At 34.1% G+C, this 20,114-nt stretch overlaps 1 protein-coding gene across 3 annotated transcripts; it reads left to right on the top strand.

Annotated features, from left to right (window-relative positions):
• The first annotated feature begins 7,077 nt into the window (after window positions 1–7,077).
• Window positions 7,078–18,597, top strand: LOC131956451 (trafficking protein particle complex subunit 11). Of its 3 annotated transcripts, none has more exons than XM_059320895.1 (32): window positions 7,078–7,096; window positions 8,134–8,364; window positions 8,454–8,623; window positions 8,797–8,867; window positions 9,022–9,136; window positions 9,380–9,479; window positions 9,569–9,642; window positions 9,773–9,869; window positions 10,111–10,244; window positions 10,427–10,568; window positions 11,160–11,253; window positions 11,368–11,447; window positions 11,693–11,771; window positions 11,907–11,961; window positions 12,332–12,477; window positions 12,638–12,699; window positions 12,890–13,016; window positions 13,192–13,264; window positions 13,472–13,529; window positions 13,631–13,789; window positions 13,960–14,138; window positions 14,470–14,595; window positions 14,740–14,786; window positions 15,164–15,255; window positions 15,534–15,593; window positions 15,759–15,884; window positions 16,055–16,162; window positions 16,645–16,696; window positions 16,848–16,953; window positions 17,067–17,295; window positions 17,686–17,853; window positions 18,076–18,597. In XM_059320895.1, exons 2-32 carry the CDS (start codon window positions 8,164–8,166, stop codon window positions 18,100–18,102), a joined length of 3,357 nt encoding a protein of 1,118 aa, XP_059176878.1. In that variant the 5' UTR covers window positions 7,078–7,096; window positions 8,134–8,163; the 3' UTR covers window positions 18,103–18,597. The 3 variants fall into 3 exon arrangements, with proteins under 3 accessions (XP_059176878.1, XP_059176877.1, XP_059176876.1); XM_059320894.1 differs by lacking the exon at window positions 7,078–7,096 and adding an exon at window positions 7,097–7,158; XM_059320893.1 differs by lacking the exon at window positions 7,078–7,096 and adding an exon at window positions 7,111–7,241.
• The last annotated feature ends 1,517 nt before the right edge of the window (window positions 18,598–20,114 follow it).

Here is a 20,114-nt window from a genome sequence, read left to right as displayed (position 1 = left end):
TTACTTTCACTTTCCAGTAGCTTTTAATTAAAGCCAGGGTCTAACTAATGCAAGAAGGGAATCTTTTAGAAGTTAACTTTGCATAATTAATTAAACACACCGATCGTCAAGATAGGCTAAGAGGTTTTAGATGGCGGTTTCTCAGGGCGAGGAGGGTGGAAGAGCCGTAAAGTCTGCTGATTTAAGGGCTACAAATGAGTTATTAAACATACAACGTACAAAGAACTAAACAAATCGTAATTGATTGGACGTATTGATCACCCGCTGGGTCGCTATTCGATCTCCCCTATAAACAGCCTGGTCAGGTGGAAAACATCTATAGCTAAGCCCATTATTAAACTGACTTCTGCTTCACGGCCGAGACAAATTCAGATTTAATGGAGTTCTCGGCCCTAAGATGTAAGGGAGAGAATCTAGCTCGAGCCGCTAGTGATTTTCTTGCTTCCCTTTAATTACGTCATAGCGACGTCATCGGGTAATGTTGTCCAATATTTGTGTTCAAATATTTGCCCGGTTTTGTGTGCGCTGTAATCTAGACGACTTGTGAAGTCTGTTGGCGTATAGTTAAAGGGGTTGTTAGCGCAGGTTTGTTAGTTACCATGGCGCTAAAGGGAGTTTGTTAACTGTGTACTCAATGCTGTAATGGGGCTTGATTGGGGAAGGGGGGGGGGGGGGCAACTACAGCGTAGTTTGGGCTGGGCGGTACTTTTTTCAATGTATCGATATCTCGATGTTATGACTTGATCTATTTACATATACACCCACAACTACATTATACACATATGTAGTACACCTACTTAAATATAAAGTTGATTATACTTATAGCAAGTTGCAAGCAACACTGGGTAACTAGCGATAACATGAGCGGGTAGGCGTACCGTGGTAACTAAGGGTAACATCAACAGGGAAATTTTACCATTGTAGAATCAGCGGGGAAAGTTTACCATGGTAAACTGGGGGGTGGTAACATCAATAGGGAAAGTTTACCAGTGTAAGAATCAGCGGGGAAAGTTTAAGATGGTAACAAAGGCTAACATTAGTAGGGAAAGTTTACCATTGTAGAATCAGCGGGGAAAGTTTACCGTAGCAACGAGTGTTAAATCCACGAGCGGCCATTCGGCTTGATTACGTCTTTGGTCATTTGGCTATATAAAATTTAAACGATAGCTTAAAGTTAAATTGTGTCGGTCAGATGACTTGTTGTCTTTTAGCGAGTCCACTTTACGACAACTCGGGTTTTATCGCACGTCGGCCTCATATCCCAATCGCTGTTGAGATTTAATATAAACTAGAATACCCGTCATCCGTTGGATAACTGTAGGTTTCGGGGGGTCATCAATCAAAAAACATCACGTCTGTCACTCAGAGGCAGAGCGACCCTTCCCGGCGCCCGGGGACAAAGTTTTCGATTTGAACCCCCCCCCCCCCCCCGCAAGATTTCGATTTGAACCCCCTTCCCCCCCTCAAACTTTTGATGTGCACCCCCCCCCCCCCACTCAAACTTTCGATTTGAACCCCCCCCTCAACCTTTCAATTTATTTTTTCCAAACCATTTTGGCGCCCCAACATATGTCCCCCCCCCCCCCGCCCCCCCCCCCTTCCCCCCATCCACCTCCCCCCGCCTCCCCTTCCCCCCCCCCCCCCCCCCCCCCGCGCCTCCCCTCCCCCCCCCCCCCCCCCTCCCCTACCGTCCCCCCCCCCTCCTCGCTACGCTACTGCAGTGTCACTTATCGTCACAAAAAACAGACCCCACATTCAAAAATATGTTTTTTATCTTTTAAAAACACCGAAAACACCGATTTTCGGACTATCCCTTCATATACTGACGTCACATGTGACCTACTCAACTCTACTTCACCTGCCCAGTGTCCCGCCAAGTCTCAGACAACATGTATTTATCGTTTAAAAAACGATTCCAGCCGAGCATGTCTCTGACCACACTATCCTTTCATATGCTTAGGACAAAGAAACAGATGAACTCTACTTCACCTGCCCTGTATCTTGCCAAGTTCAGATAGGCAACTTTATCATTCACATCTAAATAAAAAAAATTGAAAAAAAAAAATTTCATCGACATATTGGTCTAGAACCCGTGCCACCTGCATGAGAGCCGACTACGCTACCAGCTTAGCTATTTACTCGTGACGTCACAAGTGAATTTTTATACTATACTTTTGAGTCTCCGCGCATAGATCTAGATCTAAGTCTAGTAGTAGTAACTTTCAAATTAAATTTTATCTTAAATTAGCCAAACAAAGATTTATATAAAATAATTAAGGCCTGAAATAGATTCTAGATGTAGAATTTAACATTAAGTCTAGATCTAGAATTTACATTGAGTCTAGTGACCTACATCTAGGCTAGATCTAGATAGATCTAGATTCTAGATCTAGGCTAGCTTCATAACTTTCCTTCGACAGCTGATCTTTAGATCTAGAGAAATTTATCGTAAAACTAAATGAAAAAGACAGTTGAAAATTGATATAAGTGTTGGAACGTAATAAATACAGCAAACGGACGTATTGTTTAAGTTATAGCCGGCAGAAAATTAGCTTTGTAACGCGTTAAACTTTTGAATGGGCCACAAAGTCTATGATGGAGTCCGCCATTTTTATTGTACCAAAAAAGTAAACACATCAAGGGACGTCACTATCCCCACAAAGTTTATTCAAAGTATTAACATTTTTAAAAAAATACGGTTAATTTAACAATGAATAAATCAATAAATTAATTAACGTCTTTAAATAAATTTGTGATTAACAGTCTGTCTTAAAACAAAAAAATTTCTCTACCTACATACTATTTTACAGCTTTCCACGATGAGTGCAACCATGAGCAATAGTCAATCAGGCAAACAAACAAACAAAAAAACAAATAAATATTCAAACATGTAAACAAACTTGACTTTTAGTAGTATACAAAAAAAAACAAATAAATGTTCAAACATGTAAACAAACTTGACTTTTAGTAGTATATAGATCTGTTAACCGGAAATATGTTCTGTCGGCCAAGGACTGATCGGGTCCCGTCACGCCGACTGTAGGTGGAACAGAATTCATGCTCATCAGCCCAGCATTTTAATAAGTTCAAACCGTGTGTAATGTAACTGTTCACAGCGTGAGTTTCACGTACATGAGGTTCGGTAATAACTCTGAGGGTAGGTAAGGTACTCATTATGACTTTTATTTCCAAAACGGCTAATCTACCACCACAGCTGGAATTATTCCAAAAGCGGATCTATCATAGTCACGAGATCATGGTGCAATTATTGTATTTTCTGACCAATAACATTAAAATAAAGATATCCATACTTTGCCGGTTAGTTGTTGGCTATGAACCAAAATTAGTAATTTTCAATGACACGAAAATTTAAATTTTTAAATTACCTTTAAATCACGCTGAAGAAACCAGAACACAACATTAGAAATAGTTTAACATCACAAGTCAGTAGGCCTGCAACTACACTATGTCTTTCATTCAAACAATCCGCACCAGAATATCTCATACCAGAAATATTTAAAATAAAAAAAAAATAAACACCTTCAACACTCAGGGGAGGTAAGGTCTCATACCAAAACGAATAACAAAGGGGAGATAACGCCGTCCCGGCAGACATGGAGTCAGCGACTCCCATGACATAATTAGATATACATGAGAGAAAAACGTGGGTTTGTGGACCGAACGTGTAGTAACGTCATTACGAGACAGCACGTACTCAAATGTAATAGTGCATGTAATTAACCAATTTAAATAAAACTAGCTAGAGTTGTTTACATACAGGTCAACACGCCCCACAGCTGCCCGCTAAATAAATAAATATTAAATGGTGTTTTTTTGTACAGTGCTTTTTTTTCTCTTTTTTTCTTTTTTTTTTTAAATGGTATTCCGTATGGCTTGAAGTTATCAAAGGTGAAAAAAAAAGAATTAAAATTCATCCTAGTTTTAACGCAGTAGGCCTACAACCCTACCCGCTTCAACCTGGCCAATCATTACCCAATCAGCGATTCCATAAGATATCCATGTACCTGTTTAAACCTTGGCAAGATGTGTTCGATGCATGTATTGGCTGGAATCGCTACTACTAGCAATAACCGTGACACTAACGCTGGCCTTAATGCGAACTCAACCTGTGACGACACTATTTCTAGTCCTATCTACGACTTTTGTCACTAATTTAACCATGAAAACTATCAGAAAACTATCAGAAATAGTAACAAAAAAATAACAACCTTCTCAATACGATACATTTGGCTACTCTCTTTTTTCTTGCGTATTGGGTAAAGCTGTTGAGAAATGAAAACAACAACAAAAATACTTTTTTATACGTTTGTTACATTTTCAGGAAAAGATCATATATTTCAGTTGAATATCCAGGGGAGGCAAAAAATGGGGTGTTGGGGAGGGGGGGGGGGGCAAGACATATCTGGTGGCGGCAGAGGCGTAGCGAGGGGGGGGGGGGGCGGGGGGTGCGGACCGCACCGGGTGACACCATTTAGGGGGGTGACACCACGGCAAAAATTAGCAAAATATATAGAGAAAAACTTGAGGGTGGGGGGTGCAAATCGAAAACTTGAGGGGGTGGGTGCAAATCGAAAATTTGTCCCCGGGAAGGGTCGCTACGCCTCTGGGGGGGGGGGGGAGTGACACCATTGAGTGCCGGACCGGGTGACACCCGACCTCGCTACGCCACTGGGTGGCGGAGTCTTCTCGAAGAGCTAAAGATCAAACAGATTTCCCGGCAGACGGCAAAACGTACAGCCGGAGACCGGATAACAGTGGAGGCCTTATGCCTCAAGAGGACTTAAAAGGGCTAAGTTAGGTAAACCGTCCACCACTAGCAACAACAACACAGAGACTCTAACAAAGTTCTTACTACTCTAGTCTTATATACAGCCTATTAAAGTACTAGATCTAGATATAGATCTAGATTTAGCTCTAGATCTACTTTTATTTACAAAACTATACGTTACCACTTAAATATGGGTTTCAACCTTTCAACCAGAGTGAATGCATTGAACTGCATTAACATTAACTATATAGAATAAATATTTAAATAGCAACACCAAGAGACACATTTGATTTACAATACAAAACACAAGTTACCATTCGGAGAAAAATCATTTGCTCAGCGCCATGTTTTTATCGGTGACGCAATAGTGTTCAATTTTAAAACTCAACTTTGAAATGTATTGTCGAGAATGATACGAATCTATTTTTACCATTATGACAACTACACGGAGACACACTTAGCAAATCAATAGGTTGAAATCCTATGTGGGGAAAATCCATTTTTAAAACAATCATTTTAATGTTATTGTAATGTTAAGTATTTGGCCTGTTATTTTGAAGAGTTAAGGTTCGATCTTTTTCTTTTTTTTTTCAACTACTTTTCTTTCAGATCGTACGTTTAGAAAATAAAACAAATAAGCCAATTTGAAGATCTTCCATAACATAGTAACACTCCTGATGGGGGAGGGGGGGGGGGGGGGGTTGTGACGATGTGTGTCAAATGGGAGGGGGTTCAAAAAAGTGTGACGGCACATTTTTACATTGTAATAAGTAATTTAACAAACATATTTTAAACCTTTATTTGATTGTTGGCCAAGCTGCAATTGGAGGGGGTTGTAGGCTGTTGAGATGTGATGTCATTTTAGAGGGGGGGGGGGGGGCTTTTGTGCTGATTTGTTTTACTAATGGGAAGGGGAGCTAAGAATCGTCAAAATGTTTTACATCATTTCTGGATAACCCCTGAACCATATCTCTAACGATTTAGTACGCTCTTAAGTCAAATACTCAAAAATATTATACACACAAGTAGATAAAAAAAGAGGGTTGGAAAGGGCTGTGGACCGGGAGACACCATACTTGGTGGGAGGGGGGGGGGTTACACAACGGGAACTGTATATTTTACATCCCATGCAATGCTTGGACGTGGTCAAATTGGTGACGACCATTCTAAGAAAATGAAACGAAAATAAAAACAAAACCCTGTCTACGCAGCTGACCTAGGCAAGGTACAGTTTTACGCACGTTGACGGTAACACACACAGGCACACACACACACACACACACACACACGCACTCCCAAACTACGCTTCGTCAGAAAGGGGTGACGGATGACACATTGAGTTATCGCACTGGGTACCATACAAACCAGATGCAAATTGTACAGTTGTATTTATTTTGTGTACATAAATCTATATAGCCCAATTTAAATCCCAAATAGGTAAATTTGAGACAAAACTGGGCGAACAGCTTGAAATATGTCGTTACGGTGTGTGAAAAAAAAGCTGTGTAGGCCTAAATAAAAAAAAAAACACTTACTAAACTATTTCTAAATATCGCAATTTTTAAAATATGTCATTCATTAATGTTATTTAATTAGCTTTTAAGTCTCTTAGGACGATTTGATTTGATGAGACTTAGTAGGGGTTGTCAAAGTATTTTGCTTATCTTTTCTGTTTTTATCTTCGGCGTGCTAGCAGATCCTTTCCTCTCCTTTTTTTTTTTCAAGCATATTGCAGTGGGAACCTCCACTTGTCTTTGTCTTGGGCAGTTTTCTCCCAGGACCCAGTGTCCATTTCTAGGGCTTTAAGGTCAAGCTTTCATAGGTCCTAATGCCTTAATTGGTGACGCCTTTTCACTCTTTTCCATTTAACAATTCTGAATACAGTACATCTATGGGGATTCTTCCACCACTTATCCTATGCGAAGACGGCGTTGTCGAAGTAAGATGACTCCAAGACATCATTAGTCCATAAGACTTTTTTGTTACGTGGTCCTAGGTTCTAACGGGAGATTTCCAGCACCAGTGTTTTTCCACTTTTTTCTCCGTGGGGGGCACTTGAAATTTTCGGGGGGGGGGGGGGCGGACTCTGTTAAAAGTATATATTATCTATATAAATTCCATTTGATTCGGGGGGGGGGAGTGGCAGACTTTTGAGAAGAAACTCTGTCCAGCGCGCGTCTTACATAGTTTAGCGAAATTTTAATTAAACTTTATTAATGTTTTTTTTTAAAAACACAACTGGTTAAACAATTTTTGTTTTGAATATGGTTATGCTATCCACACGATGGTTTCAAACAATAACTTCCGGTGAGTTGCCCAGCCCACTCTGAATTTATTTCAATAGATCAGAATATTGTAACTGAATAAACGTAAATATATTTCTAGACATTACTAGATCTACTAGATCTAGATATGTTTCCTAGGCCTTGTAGCTTAAATGAATGTTTAAATTGTAAGCGACTATGAATGTCTTTGCTTGAAATATAGATTCTAGAACTAGATCGATTAAAAATTAAATTTAAAAAAAAAAAAAGATTTTTTTACAAGTCAAAAAATGAAAAAAATCAAAATGAAAGCAGAAATGTCTCAAAATGAAAAGTCAAACCAACTTTTCTACACACAAGCATAACTAGATTTCTAGAACTAGAATTCAATTCTCCCACAGTCATACAATGTCTGCTAGTAACTTGAGTGCTACTTTCAACTTTCGAATGATTGGTCTGACTCTGAGTAACTCTCTTAGTTTTACTAGATTCTAGATCTACTCTTTCTTACTAGATCTAGATCTAAATCTAGATCTAGATTAGATCTAGTTCACTGTTCAGTCTTAGTTTTACTTTAAGTTAAAACTACTTGAAATCTAGAATCCAGATTAAGATTTAAGAAAGTTAAATATTAAATTAGTTTAAAATTAAATGACATAGGTACAATTAGTTTAGAGTTTTGTGGTATTTATAAATATTATTAAATATCACACCTAGACTAGAACTTAATCTACTAGATTTTACTTAGGCCCTACTTATTTATATATTACTTATTTTGTGTTTACTAACTTAAATTAAAATTACTTTGGCCCTTTCCTATACTTTAACTTAGGACTTAGACTTTTAGGCCTAACTTTGTAACTACTTAAGTTCAGTGCGATTTCACTTTAGTTAACTACTTATCAAATTTAAGTCTCACAAACTAAAGATTGAATTAAGAGACTCAGTCAAATAGTTTTAAAATAAAACTTGTTTAACAGTTAAATTTTAAATTTAGCTATCTGCTTTAAGTTGTTTAGATATTTCAACAAATGTGTTGCATCAATTTAAAGGTTGTTTAATTAACTTTTTTTTTTGTAGGTTGAATGATTTCATTTGGTGACTGTCATAATGTCTTGGGCCAGTGAACTAGCTGCAGAGCTGGTATGTCGACCGTTGGGCTTAGTCGCTCTAACAGGCTTAGATACAACCTACAATGCTGTTCATAAAGCTATTTGGGATTCATTTTGCAACAACAGGCGTTCAGACAGAGTCCCTCTTCAGTTTAAAGTCTGTAAGGCAGACCATGAATATCCCAAGTGTAAGCAAAAGGTAAAAAATATAGTTTATTTCATGTTTAAGAACAGTAAAATCTTTTTAAATTAATTTACTAAACATATTTTTAAAAATAATTTACTCAGAGATCTTCATATGAGTGGTACATACCAAAAGGAATTCTAAAAACATATTGGATGCACAAGCATTTGCAAGAAATACCTGCCGTTGTGGTCATATTCTTTGATCTTGATTGGGATGAACCATTATGGAAAGAAAGACAAATGGAATGTGCCACACGTCTTGAAATTGTCAGGTATGTGACTTTATATAGTGAGATTTGCACTATTTTTTGTGAGATTTAATTGTTTCCTCTGCTTGTCCATCAAGCACTTTGAGGAAAAATTGAACTAAAGACAATTGTTTTTCTTACTTATTCCTGAAATGTATTTATAATTAAACCTTGTTTTTTTTGTTTCAAACAAATAGAAACAGTCTTCAAGGAAGAAATACTAAAATTGCTGTGGTTCTGATACAGAAAAATGCACCATTACCCCCTGGTAAGCTGTAGGCACTGATATTGAAACTGTGTGCCTTAATACTATAAAAAAAAAAGAGATTTTAAAAAGTGATGTTTAATATTAGAATATATGTGGGTTGATGTTATAATATTAACATATGTGTGGATATATGTATTGTTATAATTTTTTTCAGGTGAAGACCTAATGGCAGCAGAGAGAGCTGTTTCCCTCTGTTCTGCCTGTGAAATATCTGCTAAAGCTTTGTATGTCCTGCCTCACACTGACCATCTTATTGGCTACACCATGAGGTTAGTGCTGTATCTATGACATTTTGAAATTTTAGTGAGGCTGAAAAACATTAAAAATACTTTATACAACATTGCAAACAATAAGTACTTGTTTTACATACTAATTTAGAGATAGAGCAGAATTGGGTCACATTGAAATATACATTACACAGAGTAATCTTAAATTACAAAAAAAAAATTTTTAATAATTACTTAAGGTTTGCACTAAGAAATTGTTTAAAACATTACTTGTTTTTGCTTCAGACTAGAAAATGCTTTCTTTGAACAAGCCCAAGCCTACTACCATCAAGAAGCAAGAAAGGTTAAATCTCACAAGGATTTCCTGAATAAAACAACACATCAGGTAACAGAATGGACATTTTAGAATTTGAGTACACTATGACACAAAAACCTAGCAATATATCAATTAATTTAAAAATACATTTTTTCCAGCTTTTGTTTGTAAGGCATCAGTTTAAGAGTGGATTCTTTAATGAGTTAAAACAAGATTCAAACACAGCTATTAAGTGAGTACTTGTTTATAAAAATTTTATGTATGTTACATTTTATTAAAATGTAACATACATAATTTTGTTTTGCTTTTAATTATAACAGTTTTACATTGATGTTGTTTTCTATTGTCTCTCTTTTAAACAGGCATTACAAACAAGCATATGGGTATATTCTGGACTTAAGAATGCATGACACTAACATGCTTGAGATTAAAACAGTTGCAGGGTTTATCAATTATAAGGTACTCCAGTTTATTTAGCTTTTATAGAAATATATAAATAATAATTATATATATATTAATATATAATTAATATTGTTTGTAAAAACAAAATTTATCTAAGTATACTAGTTGTCATATATAATTGTTACAAGAATAATTATAGAAGATATATTTTATAGTTTACTCAAGGTGCTTACAATTTATAAAATAATGGATAAAAGTACGCTTGTAATAAAATTTATATATTTGTGAATTTTTTTAGATCTGTCGACTTTCTTTTCAACACAATGCCCCACTGGATGCCATAGCTCAGTTCCGTAAACATATAGATTTCTTCAAATCTAAGACAGGAATTCCTGAGTTGTCATTTGAACATAGTGCATGGATGTCAAAACAGTGAGTTTTTCTACTAATATTTTGTAAAATTTAGAGGCAGCTTTATTATTTTTTTGTTATGGATTAGGAAAAAACTGTAAAAATTATATTTTAAGACATCCCTTTAATAAATAGCTGCATTGTTGTTACATGTTTTCATTTCCATGATTGATTACTTGGTAATGATGTATGTAAATGTTTAGATTTCAAGTATTTGGTGACCTATTTGATGAGGCCATCAAACTTGGACTGACAGCCATTCAAACACAACATCCTGGGTTCTACTATCAACAAGCTGCCAATCATGCTATATTCAGGAAACAGTTGTGCTTAGGATTGTGCATGGTATTTCTTCACCTTCAATGTATTCTTGCTCATGTCACTGTCATACAATTTGTAATATATTGATACGAGCCGACCCGCAGCTTATCATATGCCGCTATTTAGTTGTTTTATTTTCTACTTTTCAGTAATTCATAATTTGTGAATTCGACAGTACCAATGCTGCCACTGAAAATATTTGCTTTAAAACACTATCAGTAGGTCGTTGAGGACAATACTACCCCCACCCTCCTTTCCCCAACCCCTACCCTACCCCCCTTCCCAGTGAAAGCAGACTCCTCTTAGTTACCTCCCCTAAGTTTAAAATCGTCTCAAACTAAATTACCTGCCCCTTATAGCCGTCACTAAACCCGGCTCTACGATTTGTAAACATTTAGGGTGAACCAAAGCTCACCAGACCATGTAGGGGTGGGGTGGTAGGGAGCACGCTTACAGCTTGTTTACTAGTGTCTCCCAGAAGAGAATTATATATATAGATAGTAATGTTTTGTTAATGTATCTACTTGTTGATAAAGCTTTTATTCAGAAGTTTTATAATTTAAAAAAAAAAAGGCTACTTGTTGATTTTTTTACTAAAATAATTTCAACTTACAGCAACCTCAAGATATGAAAAGTGCTGAAATCATAGCAGAATACCTAGGACCAGTGGACTTCTATGGTCAAAGAAAGTGGAGACAAGGTCATCAAAGTGAGGAGAAAAATTTCACACTGTTTAAAAAAATAATTTGTTATCTGTCACTCCTAAAATGTTGGATTTGTTAACTGGCGGAAAAAAGTGGCAAGGTATTCTTTTATTTCCCAGGCATAGAACCACCAGATCTGTTGAAGGAAAGGGAGGGAATCTTAGCTCTACAGACCAAAGAGAGACAAGTTGATCACTCTGTAGGTTTTAATATAAAATTTAGTACATAAATTATTGTTAAGATGTCCTCTTTTGAAATTACAAACACTCTCTGTCAATATTTCACTACTGTTCAATGTTTTTATAAGTTTACTTTTCATTTTTTAAGCATTGTTTTTATTAATTCATAATGTTTTAAAAATCAGTTTGATTTGGTATTTAATTAAATCATCTGCTTAAAAGTTTAACTGAACTACATTTCAACTCAGTTCTGCAATATTTTCAGTGGCTTATCATTCCACTTTTGAGCAGCGCAGTAGCACAGTTTCGTAAATACAAATCTCCTAGAATGAAGAGGTTTTTGAGTAAGGCTATTTTTTAAATTCTCCTATTTAAATCCTGTCTTTGTAAGTTATATAAAAAATATTTTTTTATACAGTAGGCCCTAATTTATAACCTAAGGATTTTACTAAATGATTGATGAAATAATACATTTTCAGTGGTTCAGATGGGCGAAGAATATTACCATGCCAAAGATTATGTAAAGGCTCTCTTGTAAGTAATAAAATAAAACAAGAATACTCAGAGTGAGATTTATCTAGCTGCTTTCTTGTTACTCCCTTATCTTGTCTTATCTTTATTATTGTTTTTCTGTTTTAAAAATGTATCTTGACCTGTTGTGTCTTTTAAAAAATATTGCTAATTATACTACATCATAGCTTGAGTAATGTTTCTGTAAAATTTTTTAAGCAGCATTATTAAATTTTATATTTTGGTAGTTTGTTTGTTATTTTTATTTATGCTGCTGTCTATGACTTCATGTGTTTATATGGAAAGGCACTGCAAACATCTCTTATTATTAAACTGGCCTCTGATAATCAAAATAGAGCCATTTGTTTGATAAATCATCTTTTGCTGATTCTAGGCTGTTGAACAAAGTGATGTGGGACTACAGGGGAGAGAGATGGTGGAAGCTGCTAACTTCAATACTGGAAATCTCATTAAAATGTGCTTTCCTGACCGCCAAAGTCCAAGAGTATGTGTCCAATTGTATGGAGCTTATTGGTAGATGTATCCTTATACATTGTTATTTCCTCCAAACCTTTATACACTCAAAGTTCTGTTCCCTGGGTTTATGTTGTTCTGTAAAGGGAGATCTTGAAGCCGGATAGCTTTAATAAAGTTAGGCCAGCAGATAAAAGTTGTGTGAAGTCACCTTAACAGGTTTAAGATTCTCAATGCAGTCAAGACGAGAAAGTCAGAATACAAATGAACTTGATCAGAGTTATGTCTGTAAGTATGATTCCATTCAGCAATTTATCCATTAAGATGTTGCTTTTAAATATGGCACTGATAAGACAATTCTTTAAGTTTAACTATATTAAACTTAAACTCGTTCAACTGTAGCAACTAATTAACACATTTCTTTGTAATGCTATTTTAAAATGTGTGCTGTATATTTTGTGTGTTTTTTAAAAAAAAGCAAGAGGCACCAGACACAGAGCCAGGACTAGATCAAGCCTGCATAGAGAAGGCCAGCTCTCTGTGGATGGAGTTTCGTTCACAGCCTTCTGTGTTTACTATTGAAATGAATGGTCTCATTCCTTTTAGTAGGTTTATCTTTTATTCTGAATCTTTAATAATCCATTTTAAAAGATAGTATTACTGGTATAATTTTTAGCAATTTAAAAAAAATATCACTTTAAGTTAAGCTAATAATATTTAACTTGTTGTTTATTGTAAATAAAGTTACACAATGAACATATTGTGTTTTTAAACTTTTAGTTGAAACAAAAGCCTGCTTTGTGAATGAAATGGTGTCAGCAGATCAAAGGGTAACTGTTGAAGTTTGTCTCAGGTAAATTATTTTTTTATATTTGGGTAAATTATGATTAAAAAAACTAGAAATAAAAAATATATTTTAAAATAAGAAATATAATTTATACTAACAAGGATAGGTAATTCTGCTATTTGTTTTTAACTAAAAAAATGCAATAAAGCAATATTATTCTTTCATAATATAATACTTGATTTTTTAATATTTCTTTCATTTTTTAAATTTTAGAGTAGGATGCCCTTTTCCAGTGAGATTCTCTAAGCTTTTGGTTCTGTTTACCAATCAGGTTAGTATCTGCTCATTTTCTTTACAAACAAATGCTTTACAATTTTTAACTTTGCTAAACGAAATTTAACAACTAACTTTCTTTGATCAATTTTTATCTAGAAATACAATGCCCACTGTATGATGACAGACAGACATGCAACAGCAGCCTCGTCAGAGAATGATGCAGATTCTGGTGATTTGTTTCTTAAACCTAACGAACCTCGAGTTTTTACATTCTCCTTTCTGCCTCTGAATGAAGATGTAGGGAAACAAATAGAGGTTGGTCTGCTTCCTTTTTATTTAACTCCCTATAATTCTCCTTTTTAAAAATAATTTCAATATTGATAAAAATAAGAGCTTACTTTGTTTTACCTAAATATTGATGGACCTAATTAAGAGCTTTGTTTTCAGTTTATTGCACCGTAACTATGTTAAACTAATTTATCTAGATATCATCACTTGCACTAGAAATGGGATCTGATGCAGGATGTTGCACAATTTTACGATGGACAGGTGGTGGTGGTGATAACCTAGTTCAGCCAATAGGGCCCACGCGGCCAGTCATTAAACCAACAGTGCCAGGTGCTCCTGTTGACTGGGATGCCTTTTTGGTCAATCCAATTGTTAGGTAATATTTTTTTTTTGTCAGTGCTAGCAGTTCTATTTTTAAAAAAATACTTTTAAATTTAAAAATGTAATATTTGTTTTTTAAAAAACAAATATTACATTTTTAAATTTTATTTTGTTAATTGATGTAAATTAGGATTTCTAATTTTAAAGTGTGTAATGGTTAAATTATTGACATCATTTACTTGAAAAATATTATGAGGTCTTTGCTTTAATAATTTTTTATTTTGAGATGCATTGGCTGTGGTTAGTTAATGGAAATGATGTTAATTATGAATTTAATTAACATTTTCTCAATCTTTAAATGTCAAGTGAATTGTTTTCATTTACAGAGTTAGTCCAAGAAAAGCTTTGTTGGAGGTTAAAGTTGAACATGAAGCTCCATGTTTGTTGAATGAAGTATACTCCATGCAGCTGATAATAGAAAACAAAGAGGAAGTACAAATTCATGATGTTAGGTAAAAGATCCCATCCCCTGATAATGTGTAAATGTATGGGAAAAAAATTAACTTTTTATTTAGACAAAAAATGCTTACTCTAGCTTTTAAAGCCACATTCAGTCAAACAGTCGTACTAAAGTTTCAATTATACTTTATTCCCAGGGTTTCTTTAGGACTTCAAGAATTGGAAGGAAACCCAGACAATTCTAGTAAGTTTAATCTTATTCTTTTAACTGAATAAAGTAAAAGTAAGGTTCCCTTTTGAACCTGACTGTCCATGGCGCAAGTGAAGTAGAGTTCACCTGTTTCTGTGACCTTGACATATGTATTGATTAAATGGTCTGCACAATGCCCAGCCACCTTTACTTTCCCTAACTTGAGTCAGGTACCCATAAGAGTAGTTAAAGTAACTGATTTTGTATATCTGATAAAAATGCCTAACAAGTACTATTTTTTTAAATACTGTATAGAAGATACATTGTACTAATAAATTATTTCAAATTGTATTTATCATTGATAAACTGAATTAAAATAATATGCTTTGTATTTTAACTAAAATAATGTAAGAAAATGATCTGATTCCCAGCTCAAGTAACCAATGATGTGTCAGAGTTTGATGATGCTGCTCCCTCCACCAACTGTGAAATTGATCTTGGAATCCTCAAGAAAGGACAAAAGGTGCTTTTTAAAAGATCTACCATACTAGTATTGAATGGTTATTTTAAAAAAAATAATTAATTTCTTACTTGTGATTTTGTTCATTTGTTGCTGCTAACAATTGAATCATAAAACTTTCTTTTTTGTCAGAATAGATCCTCATATCATAGTTCTATTCATTTTGTATTCCATTATTAAATTACTATTTTTTTAAATCTGGCGTACCAAAGTGAATATTTCATGTTGATATACAATATCAAACCTTTGTTTTTAAAAATAATAAACATTGACTTCTACAGGTTACCCAACAGTTCTATGTGAAATGTCTTCATTCAGGGAACAGAACAATTATTGCAAATGTGAGTGCTATTTTTCATTATAATATCTAAACTATAAAACATATTTTCTGAAGTTTTTGTTTAAATTATTAAAAAAAAGTCTTTAATATAATTTTTGTTGTAGCAACCCTTCTTTTGAAACCAGAAATAATTCCTAAAAGCATTTTAAAAAACTAAAAATTTCAGGTGAATTACAGTGTTGGTGTTGTCATTGGACGGCAGATGATCACATGTGACTGTCAGGCTGAGGAACTCATCAATCTTTCAACTGTCAGGCCATTTGATGTCTCTATTAAGTTGGAGTCTATCAAAGTTAGTTTCCAGAATTTTACTTTTTTTTTATCTTTTAATCTGCTTTTTCAAGTTTCTTTAAACAAGTTTAGTTTATTTTTAGAGAATTGTATTCTGTAAATCTAAGATTTTGTATAAGTATAATAAAAAATGGTTAATGAAATCTTGAAGAAAGACTTTTATGTTACCAGTTTGAGACCATCGAGGCAGTTCATGCAGAAGACCCATTCCTACTTACTACTGACATTCGTTGCTCATCACCATGGCCAATTGAAATGAAGAATAGTTCCCTCTTACTGGTGAGTTCTTTTAAGTTATACATATTATTAACTGACTGTTAGCCGCTGTAATCTTAAAATTGGTTACTTAAAATGTCAGTTAAGAAAATTTCAGAATATCTTTATAAAAGACTGAAATAGGTTAAAATTTTAAAATACATTTTAAAACATTTTTTAAAAATGTATTTGGAGCCTTCGTGTTAAAAATTTTTCTGATCAACTTGAAAAGAATTTATTCATGAAAAAGTTTTTTTTGGTTGGAAATTTCTTCCATTTCTTGTTCATGGTTAATCTTTTCAATAAAAATTGTTCTACATATAACAAAGAACAAATCATTAAAATTATTAGCATTAAAAATGTTGTCTTAGCTAGAGGTACTCAAGGGAATTCTCAATTTAAAAGATGTCACAAATGTTAAATATTACTTGACCATATCCATCATTTTAAAAAAATAACTTTTGCACTGAGAAACCAAATAACCTTATTCATAATTTTGTTTTCAGAGTGAATTTATCAAAACTGCTTGTGATGAATATGAGTCTCAAATTGCAGGAGGTTTGTTAATAAATACCACATGATTCTTAGCATTGTTAAAGATTTCTTTATTGCATCAGACGTTTTTTTAAGTTAATATTTCATTTCTTATAAAAAAAAAGTATTAGTCTTAATCTGTTATTTCATGACCTTAAATGCTGTTTATTTTTAGTTCGTCTAAACAAGTCAGATTGTGGGGCTGAATGTATTTGCCTAGTTGCATCTGCTTGTGTACAGCCTTCTGTGTCGCTTGGATCTTATACCTTGGAATGGAGGAGGTGAGAAGTCTTTACCTATCAACTACAGTAAAAAAAGATATTGTCTTTTTAATGCTACATTTATTATTGTATAGTAACAATATTAATATTATTGTGATTCATTTCTTCTGTAGACAAACCCCCAACAGCAGAGATCTACCATATGTAACCACCAGTTTTCCACTACCCACTGTAAACATTGAGCACATTCCCATCACAGTCCATGTTTCACTGCCTGCGTTTGGAAGAGTCAAAACCCTCTTGCCACTGTGCTACTCAGTCAAGAACAGGACACCGTATGTCCAGGAGATACAGATCAGCATGGAGTCAACTGATAACTTCATGTTTTCTGGAAACAAACAGGTAAGAAGGATCTCAATCAAATAATATTTACATTAACCTTGCCTGACCCAATACATTGAGCCTAGCCGTCCTCTATACCTATTCTTGTGAGTAGTAATTAAAAAGAAAGATTTTCCCATGATTGGTTGTTTTTTCAGTTTGTGCTTTATTTTTTTCACACAAATTAAAAACTGTGGTATAGCTTAGTACTGAAAATTAACTAAATCATCAGATTAGTAAATTTAGAAATCACTAAAAATTAGGTACACGGTAGGGTTGGCAGGTTAACAAACAATTTTTAGACAACTTCATGTATTTATATTTAATTTGCTCTTTATTGCAATGAATATTATGATAATTGATTTATCAATTAAATATTTTTTAAATGTAATTTTTCTTCCTCAATGAAAGACACATTTCCGAGTACTGCCAAGTCAAGAATATAAGCTGTACTACAACTTCTTCCCACTGGTGGCAGGGCAGGTGTCGCTGCCGAGACTCCACTTAGACATGATCCGATATCCTGGGACAATGGATGACATCATCAACAAAATGCTGCCAACCCATATATTTATTAGGGTAAGATCTGGCTTTTTAAGTCTACCAGTTTTCCGTGTTGTACGTTAATAAATTATTTTAAAATATGCTACCCTTATTTTTAAGGAGTAATCTTTTAGTTTTTATCAAGAAAGGCATTAGTTTTTTTCCATACATTTTAAGCAATATTTAGGCCTACTTGGATAAACTATAGCATTATACTATCATCTTTATTTCAAAAATTGACTTTTTGTTTCTTTTCAGCCAATAGGGAAGATACCTCCCGTGTGAAAAAAGCAAAGTACTCTTTTCTGGCACACTGTGCAATATCTTCAACCTTAAAGCTGTTAAAATTACATATTTAAAATTGTAGCTTCTTAACACTTTAAAATGTCTTAAATAAAATTGTTTTGAAGTGTCTTATAAATAAGGCCATTAGAAATTGTTCTGGCTTGTGATTTAGGTTGTATTTTGATACATTTTTAAGTTAACTATATATGTATGTATTTACTATTTTGTTGGACAATACACCTTTAACAACTGAAGCATAACTGTCTAGATTGTATATAGGATGAAAGACTATTAATGTTAAATGTTTTGTTTTAGTTAATTAAAATAATGTAGTGCATGGACCTCATGTCAAATTTTAAAATGTTTTCCCAGTATTTTTATATGTTCAACTTTACAACCTAATAGTTAAATCACTCTGTGTATTGAGCAATGTATTGAAAACAAAAATATTTATTTTTGGTGAATTATTACCAATTTTACATTACTGTGGTATAGATTGTGAGGGGGGGGGGGGGGGGGGGAAATGGGTGAGTTGCATTTGTAAATGTGTATATATAATATATATATATATATGTAAGTGTAACTGTGCTAGTTGGAAAACTTTAAATCAAGTGATTTACTCAATGGTCATAACTTGAGTAATTAGTACAACTGATCATCTGATTTCACTGTGATTATTTTCTCTTTTTACTTGTTGATGTGTATTTAAAGGGAAACTGTGTGTTGAGTTTTGTAGTTCTTAAATTGCCATGATACATATATGAAACAATTCGATGGAAGCTGTACGTTGCATTCTGTAATTCTATTTTGCCATTTTTAGGGGATGAGCACAAAGGCTTATACAACACAAACACTTTTTTTTTGTTATTCATCATTTCATCATCTAGGCAGAGCTAGCAAGCTTTGGAAACAAAGTAGCCATATCTGACCTAAATTTTCTATTACCACAATAGTGCTAGTGGCCCCTGGGATTCTTTCCTGTATAGGTAGCCCAGTCCACCACTGGTGTGAAACAGTTGAACTTTGGGAAGGCCTGGGCAGATGTCCACAAGAACCAGTCATAGCTCTTCAAAGATGTTGGATATTTTGTGCTGGTGTACTGACTTTGTGGTTGCCCTCCAGATGAATGAAGCTGTTTGTCGAGTTCTGTAATTCTTTCATTACCATTTTAGATGTAATTAAATGTAATTTATTCAACACATTACATTTTAAAACTTATTAAATGGACAAAATCTGGTTTGATCTTTTCTATTGAATTAAAAAGTTTTGTAATTTTTACTTTCTCATATAGAGAAAGTCTTGTAATCGTGCAAAAAAAAAAAAATCGAGATTTTTACAAATCTTGACGTTTTACAACTCACTGATACGGAAAAACATAATTTTGCAATCTTGTCCGTATGTCTGTGTGTCTGTCTGTCTGTCTGTGTGTAAACACGATAACTTGAGTACCGTTAAAGCTAGGTTGATGAAATTTCATTTATAAGTATTTTATCAAAATCGTAGATCCTGATCAACTTTTGAGCGATTTCCGATAACCGGAAGTGGTACTTTTTCTACTTTGAATTTTTCAAAAGCCTATAACTTGAGTACTATTTCAGATAGATAAATGAAATTTCACATGTAAGTAAAAGATCTAATTCTCTACCTTCTTTCAAATTTTGAGTAATTTCCGTTGACCGGAAGTACTAATTTACGCTATTTTCGATTTCTCAAAAAATGCATGTAAATTTATAAAGTACTTATAATATTGCGCACTATTATGCACATTTTGTTTTGGCGTTCGCTTGGTGCGCAATTCTTTTTTCTATGAGATTCTATTTTTAAAAGTTTAAGTAACTAAAAATCATGTCTATATTTCTAGTTATATAAGAATATTCGAGAAAGTTCCCGGTTTATTTAATTTCTGTTCTGACTATCACAATTTAATAGGTCAATTGAAAATGTTAAATTCGTGTCTTGGTTAACTACAATGTGGCTTTTTTGGGGTCAGTTTTTCATACATTTTACACACA

This window comes from Physella acuta, unplaced genomic scaffold (assembly GCF_028476545.2).
Source record: "Physella acuta isolate Inbredline_101_S28 unplaced genomic scaffold, ASM2847654v3 ptg001150l, whole genome shotgun sequence".
Classification (NCBI taxonomy): domain Eukaryota; kingdom Metazoa; phylum Mollusca; class Gastropoda; family Physidae; genus Physella; species Physella acuta.
Note: the sequence above shows the minus strand (reverse complement) of the source record. Positions and strands in the feature narration are given on the sequence as shown.